The following is an 8,208-nucleotide window of genomic DNA, read 5'->3' as shown; positions in this document are numbered from 1 at the left end:
ACGCTCGCGGCCCGCTCGCCCGGCCCGGCGCCGCCCGCGCGGCTCTCAGCAGTCCGCCGGTGAAAGTGCGGCGGCTCCCTGCAGGCGGCGCTGTGCGGCTCGGCCCACCGGCAGGGGGCGGGCCGGATGGCGGCTCCGCTCCGCCTGGGCCGCGCTGCACGCTTGCTGTCGGCTGCCACTACAGCTCGAGCCGGAGCCTCGTGCTCGTTTCTGCGCATCTCTTCGTCCTCCTCATCTTCCTCGTCCTCCTCATCTTCCTCTTCTCACCGCCTCTCTCCGCTGCCGCCCGCCATGCAGGCCTTCCAGTACCCCGAGGTGTACCGCGACGAGACCGCCGTGAGTAGGACACTCGCCGGGGCAGCCCGCCGGCGTGTGGCGGATGGCGTGTGGCGGATGGCGTGTGGCGGCTGCCGGGCCCGGCCGCGGGACAGCCTCTTTCGACAGCCCCCTCCGTGCCGCGGTGTGCCGCCTCGGGGGAGGGATGTTAGTGCTTTCTCGGCGTTCGAGGCTTTGTTCGGCCTCGGCCGTTAAAACCGCAGCGGGCTCTCTTCAAAGGGTGTGGGGTTTTAGCGGCCGTGGGCCGCGGCGTCTGCCGGGCCTGGGTAAAAGCAGGATTCTTGCCCGTCGTGCCGGTGCCTGCGGGCACGTCTCGCGTGTGCGGGGTCAGCGAGCCCGAGGTAGGCTGACGGGCCGGGAGCCGGACCGGGGCCACAGGGTAGCAGGGGGAGCAAGATTCGCGGCTGCCGGGCGGGCGTGCAGATCCCGCCGCTTCAGTACGGCTGTGCGGACAAGGAAGTCCAGGCCTCAACGAAGGCTGTAGTTGCGTGCGGAAGGACAGGTAGTCTGTTTTTAAACGATGGTTCCATCTGCTTGTGATCCGTAGTAACTTGATATGCAAGGATTATAGTGGAAGTTTGGCTGAAATGGGTTCGGTTGCCTTTGCCTTCTGCAAAGGGTTGAGTACAGGAATTATTTACAGAGCTGACATTACTTTTGAACAGAAATGTTTGAGAATATGAGCCAACACTGGAAAAAACTGAAGTATTTGCTTTCATAGTTGACTGAAAGGCTGAACTATGCAACTCCTGAGGGCAGGTGTCTGGTCTTATTTTGTGCATTGGAGGAAGGAATTAGATAAAGTTAGTCTTTTGTGTTTTGTTAGAGTTTTTTGTTTGTTTGTTTTAGTTTATGTATGTACTTCACTCACATGTTTGTGAGTAGCAGTAGTAGGCAGGGCATATTTTGGGTGCATCCAGTAATCAGGTTTTGTGATTTGACTTGGACACTGGATTTGGAGGAGGTTTGGGGTTTTTTGGGGGGGTCTGTTTTTTCATCGTTTCGTGGTTTGTTTTTATTCCTATTATTACTTTATTAGTCTTATCTTGTACAAGGAATTTATATTCATGTTCTGTATTTCCCTGGTATTTTCTGTGTATTTTCTGAGGACAAGTCTGCTGCCTTGGTGCCAGTAAAGGGTGGTAATCTTAGCAACTCATGTGTGAGCAAGGTGTTGCTTTTCTCTTCCTTTGCTGCTTAGCGCTATCTTCTTTTATGAAATTCAAAAATACCCTTCATCTCAATGCCTGTCATTTCTTGGTGAATAGCATCTGTGCATATCTTTTTTTAAAGTACTGTCTTTTATAAATTCAGGTGTTGGATTATCATGGCTGTAAAATAAGCGACCCATACTGCTGGCTCGAAGATCCTGACAGTGAACAGACAAAGGTAACCTTTCTTTGAATGGGAGTAGCTGTCTCTACATGGTTCTCTTTTATAGACTAGGTGCTGTTTTTCAAGGATCTGCCAAGGCTTTTTGGAGCCAACAGCAATGCCATTATTTTGTACCTTTGTGTTAGTGGGGGAAAGACTAAAACACTTGGTATCACCTAGATAACAGAATCTGGTAAACTTAAGGCCTTGTCTTGGCCTTGGACCCATTTTTCTTGGACGATATGAATGCTGAAGATGGTGTCATCACACTGAAGGGAAACACTGATTTTTAGAGTGCTTTATCCACTGTCCTAAGTGCATCTAAATTTGTCATAATAAATAATAAATGCCATAATTGCCATAATAAAAAAGGGTAGAAAGGAAACTCCTTTGGCTTGCTTTCTTCATACAGTGACAGTGTATGAATCTTTTATTTTCTTATCCCTTTTTAAAAACAGACAAACCCATTTTCCTCCTGAAGTTAGGCTTTATTAGTCTCTCTTATTACAGATGTTGCAGTGTTTTTCAGCCTGCATCTGGTGTAGCTAGCCTGTGCTGCTGGAACTGGTCTTTTGCTGAGAGATAATCCTGAAAAAGAACAAGTGTGACTGTGAGCCAGTTCCTCTGATAGTCAAGGCACAGGCAGGGGGTGATGGCCAGAAAGTGGTAGGTGACAGTGTGGAAGGCATTTCCTCTGTAATGGCTGATTTTGTGATAACTGTAGTTCCAGATCTAAATCACTGGTGTATCTCTAGTATGTGTTACAGTGTCAGAAAGATGATGGAGGGCAGGATCTCTGTTTAAAAATATTCTGCAGGGTGGCTTTCCATTAGTGAGATTTCTTCTAGATTCTCTCATCTACGTGCTTGCATAATAGATCTTGATGAACTAAAGGGTAGTCAAATAGAACTTACTGTCTGTACAGTTAGGATCCAGTTGCCTTCTTACAAATCTATCAGCATATATAAAGACTCATGCGGATTAAGAAGGTCCATTTGAGAACAGGGTTTATTGAAAAACTCTGGCACTGACATTAACATTTTTCATGGTTTAAGCCCAGCTGGTAACTCAGAACCACACAGCCCCTCTCTCACTCCCCCACTTCTTTCTCACCCCGTCCCCTGCTCCCGAAGGGGTGGGGAGGAGAATGAAAAGAATGTAACTCCCATGGGTTGAGATAAGAACAGCCCAATAACTAAGGTATAACAAAAACCACTACTCCTATCACCAATAATAATAATTATAAGGGAAATAAGAAGGAGAGAATACAACTGCTCACCACCTGCCAACCAATACCAGCCTGACCCGAGCAGTGATCTAGCCCTTCTGGATAACTGCCCCCAGGTTATATACTGGGCATGATGTGCTGTGGTATGGAATACCTCTTTGGCTAGTCTGGTTCAGGTGTCCTGTCTCTACTTCCTTCCGGCTTCCCCTCCTCCCTGGCAGAGCATGAGACTCAGAAAGTCCTTGGTCAGAGTAAACATTACTGAGCAGCAACTAAGAACATCGGTATTGTCAGCACTGTTCCCAGGCCGAAAGTCAAAACCACAGCACTGCATCAGCTACTAAGAAGGAGAAAAATGACTGCTACTGCTGAACCCAGGACAGTATCCACCCCTTATTCCATACCCTTCATGTCGTGCTCAGATCCCACATTTTTCAATATACCATCACTCATCTCATATATATATATATGTATATATATATATATATATATATATATATATACACACACACACACACAGAGTGAGAGATATCATTCCTTAGTGCATGGACCAATCCCTTTAAAGCTGCTGAGTTCATCCGGTCCATGATGTCAGGTTCCGTCTCTTGTAAGAGTCTTTCAGAGCAGGAGAGAGAGTATGATATAGTCAGTCTGCCAGGCTTCCTTGTATTTGTACTTCAGCCATCCTCCTCCATACCAAAGAGGCTTTAACCGCTTGGCTTGCTTAATTGCAGCATATGTTTCACACTCGTGAATAACCTGGGCAATAGTGTCCATTGTTAAGTCCACCCCTTGATCACGACCCCATCTGTATGTTGCATCTCTGCCGTGATGGCCTGAGGTGTTATGGGCCCACCAGGCCAAAAATAATTCACCCTTATGTTGCCAATCTTAGCCTGTCTGAGCCACTTCAATCTTAGCAGCTTTATCCACTTGTTGGTTGTTTTGGTGTTCCTCAGTGACCTGACTCTTGAGTACATGAGCATCTATCTACACGGTGTACCTTCACCACCAGGTTCTGCACCTGGGCAGCGATATCTTGCCACAGTGCAGTGGCCCACATGGGTTTACCTCTGCACTGCCAGTTGCTCTGCTTCCTTTGAGGCAACCATCCCCACAGGGCATTTGCCACCATCCATGAGTCAGTATAAAGTACTGGCCACTTTTCTTGTTCAACAATGTCCAAGGCCAGCTGGATGGCTTTCACCTCAGCAGACTGACTCCATTCACCCTCTCCTTCAGCAGTTTCTGCAACTTCTCGTTGGATACTCCATACAGTTGCCTTCCATCTCCGATGCTTCCAAAGCACTGGAGGGGCCCACTGGCCTAGATACTTTCCCATACTGTCCCACACACCCTGCCACTCACAACTGTCCAGCCTTGGGGAAAATCTCTTGGTCCTCCTGTATCATCATCTAACCCTAGACAAGACCCAAACCCGACTCTGCTTAACTTTTGAGATCAGATGAAATGGTCATGGGTGAAACACACTCTATACGTGTACCAACATGCTAATCCCCATCACAATGAGCAGGCAGGTCTTAAGGGTACTCAAAGGCCATTCAAAACCTTCAGAACTCTCAAATGATGCTGTAAATAGACTGGTGGGGGAGCTGGGAGCATAACGGAATGTCTCCTTCATAGGTTGACCACTCAAGGAGGAAAATAAAGATGTGTAATTGCTAAACACTTCCATTATATATCTCCCAAAGTATAGAGGTGATGACCACACTGGGAATTCAAACCAGAGCAGTTTTATGATCAGTGAGTCTATTGTATTACAAGTCATTAGCATAAAGTACAGTGAAAAAAGAACCTTAGCCCAAGCCTTCCAGCCGATAAACACTAAACCAGCAAATACTGGCTGTAAGTAAGGTTCAACATGCTGAAACTCTGAAATCAAGAGCAGCAACTTTGAGAGCCAATAAATCAGCATTGTGACGAGTGACTATTAATCCGAAACAATAAATGCTTATCACAAATACGATTAGACACAATCCAGTCAGATCTGTTGTTATCTCAACCCTTTGATGCCCCATGTTGGGCACCACAAAGAACTGTCATGGTTTAAGCCCAGCTAGTAACTCAGAACCACGCAGCCCCTTGCTCACTCCCCCCTTGCTTCTTCCCCCCTACTCCCAGAGGGATGGGGAGGAGAATCAAAAGAATATAACTCCCACGGGTTAAGATAAGAACAGTCCAGTAACTAAGGTATTAACACAAAGCCACTACTGCTACCACCAGTAATAATAATGATAAGGGAAATAAGAAAGGGAGAGGATACAACTGCTCACCACCCGCCGACCAATACCCAGTCTGACCCGAGCAGTGATCTAGCCCTTCCAGGTAACTGCCCCCAGGTTATATACTGGGCATGATGTGCCGTGGTATGGAATACCTCTTTGGCTAGTCTGGTTCAGGTGCCCTGTCTCTACTTCCTCCCAGCTTCCCCTCCTCCCTGGCAGAGCATGAGACTCAGAAAGTCCTTGGTCAGAGTAAACATTACTGAGCAGCAACTAAAAACATCGGTGTTATCAGTGCTGTTCCCAGGCCGAAAGTCAAAACCACAGCACTGCACTAGCTACTAAGAAGGAGAAAAATGACTGCTACTGCTGAACCCAGGACAACATTGAAAATTAGATACTTAGAAAGTTGGGAGTATTCTGATTTTTTGATTTTGGCATCCTTAAGAAATAATATACGTACAATAGTTTGTGCCAGATTCAGAGGGAAGTATGTGTGGGGAGATATGGTTATGTCTGCCTTTCAGCAGCCTTACAAATATCTATTGAAGTGGTTTACAGGATCCTATGGAAGAGTTAGGATTGAGAAAATGTCAAGACCTGACAGTGTTTAATTCTCTCATGACACATTATGAACAGGTTGGGTGAGAACAGTTGGAGAAGGGTGAATCTCATTCTCCAGAGGTTGTAGCTTATACAGGAAGCAAAATAAGGAATGGGGGATTATAACATCTTCCTAAAAATGCAGCAATCAAGACACAAGATGTCATGTTGGTGGAATGAAAATATTGTTGAATCTTACGTGCCTACACTCTAAAAACACATGCCTTGGCAGAATTTTGCAGTGCAGTAGTAGTATGATGCAAAGAGTAGAGGGAGTTCTTTTGTATGTCATATTTTTCCAAAATTCCAGGAATTAATGATCAAAGGGAAATAAAGTATTTTGCTTTTTGTACCTCTTTCATAGAAGATGCCAAAAAAAAAATAAATCTTGAAGTCCTAAATTCCTTTCATCTGCTTTATTATCCACTTCTTTGTGCTCTGCAGCAGAGGTTGCTGATGGCCACTCTTGCTAACTTAATACTTTTATCTCCCAAGTTCTTGAGATAGTTTGCAGAACTCCTGCAGAATAGCCATTCTACACCTACCAGATCAAAGAATAACCAGACGCTAGTATAGAGGCAGTTGGATGACTGTGCAGTCTTCACAGAGAATTTGGAGCATCCTTTGTAGGCTTTTCAAGCCTTCATGTCACTGACCTTGAGATCTGTGTCCTTCCCATTCTTCCTCCAAGTCGCTTTCTCTCTTTATGCAGTCCTTAATATCCTAAACCTGCATTTATTTTGGAGAAAAGTCAAAATATCCTGTGTAAGTTTCCAACAATAGGTTACTTTTAATTTTCTTTGTCTTAAGTACAGAACTAGAAGAGGAATTCCTTGGTCATCCATGCTCATTTATAGTGAAAGAGCCCTTATTTGGTTCTAGTTTACAACATGCTTGCTTGTTTTATTTGAGTGCGTGTAACACTGAAAATTCTGGTTTATACCAAAAATGGAGACTGAATGTCATTCATTTACTAAGTTAGGAATCTTTTTGTGTGTGCGAACAATCAAAATTATTTGAATGTGTGCTGTTGATTAGATACAGAGATATGTTGGAATTCTGCTTTTCTAGACGTAGCAGAAATAGTCACGTCAAGCATAGGTGTGGTCACAGAAATAATAAGTGGGAAGGCCTTTGTTTCTGTGTTGATAGGATTGGTGAAACATCAATTTTACTATTTCTTGAAGCATGGAGAAAGAGGCAAAGGCAAATGAGGTTGTTTTTAACTCTAGAATTTTCATGGTAGTTTCACCTGATGCCCACTGTAGGGTTAACAGGGCTGTGACTGAAAGAAATTACCCACAACAGCTATGAGCATAAAGAATAATGCTCATTGCTTCTGTGGCTAGTCCAAATCATCTTGTGGGCAATTATCAAAGTTAGCAGCTTACAAGCAAGTGAACATAGAATGGTGGGATGGTGGGTTTTTTTTGGTAGTTGGCTTAATCAGGTATTTTTGCAGTGAGAGTACCTGATCTACTATAGTTTGCAGGTTTCCATTAAGTCAGGTAGTTCTGTGGTTTCTCTCTGTCCTCATTCTCCTTCTTGCACTAACAGGAATGCTTCTGTCCCTCTGTTGCATGGGTATAGCAAGGTGATGTTCTGGGAAAGAAGCCTTTAGTGGATTAGTTTTTTATTGGCGCATATGTTTAATCTAGGTCACCCCAAGGCCACATGATAGTTGGATATAAGATGGTTCCGGAATGGGATCTTTCCTGCCTACAGCCTACTTTTAATTAGGTGAAAGCCAAATAGGTCTAGAATTTTTCCATCCGGGTCACTAACATGATCGTATTTCACATATAGTGTATATATAATCTGCTACAAAAATGAGATTATTGAAATCTGCAGGTGGCTAAGCAAAACTGTTTCTTGTCAGATGCTCAGTCTTATTGCTGGTTAAGCTCAATCAAGCCACATCCTCTATCTCATTTGGAAAAGCGGTTGTTCAAGAAGTATGTTCTTTCATGTTCATGATCTGCATGCTTTTTTTTCCCCTCTGTATGCTTGGCTGGAGTAGTCATGTGCAGCCGTAAGCAAACAAAACTCCTTTCTCCAGATACATAAATAAAAACTGAGCCCCTCGTCAGATGGGAAAGTTCCTACCTCATGTTGGAGAGAGGAATTGGAGAATGTGGGTTCTTGCTTTGCTCCTACCTTTGCACTGACCTTCAAGATAGACTGAGGAATTATCCCCAGCATAGTTGAAAAGTTGTGTTAACACTGGTAAAACACTTCTGATGACAACATAGGCCACAACTGCAAATGTACACTTTTACTGTGGTCTTGGGTTTGACTTGAAGGGACTTCTCAACTTCTTGGTTTGTTTTTAACACTTTGTGGGAAATAAGCAGTTTTTTAGACCATAGCAAAGTCTTTCACCTAGACCCTTATTCTGTCCTTTCTTCTGCTAGCAAATTCTGT

General features: G+C 44.6%; 1 protein-coding gene across 1 annotated transcript in view; it reads left to right on the top strand.

The window, feature by feature from the left end:
- Positions 1–207: 207 nt before the first annotated feature.
- The window catches only part of PREP (prolyl endopeptidase), a 100,284-nt gene continuing 92,283 nt past the window's right edge, over positions 208–8,208 (top strand). Inside the window, exons 1-2 of the mRNA XM_057404683.1 lie at positions 208–336; positions 1,651–1,725. Of these exons, the coding sequence (XP_057260666.1) occupies positions 292–336; positions 1,651–1,725 (120 nt within the window). The 5' untranslated portion in view covers positions 208–291. The remainder of the gene's footprint in view (positions 337–1,650; positions 1,726–8,208) is intronic.

The sequence above is a fragment of the Pezoporus wallicus genome, unplaced genomic scaffold (assembly GCF_028554395.1).
Source record: "Pezoporus wallicus isolate ANWC-B61680 ecotype Strahan unplaced genomic scaffold, APGP_CSIRO_Pwel_v1 contig_6923, whole genome shotgun sequence".
Lineage (NCBI taxonomy): Eukaryota > Metazoa > Chordata > Aves > Psittaciformes > Psittacidae > Pezoporus > Pezoporus wallicus.
This window is presented reverse-complemented; position numbering and strand designations above follow the sequence as displayed.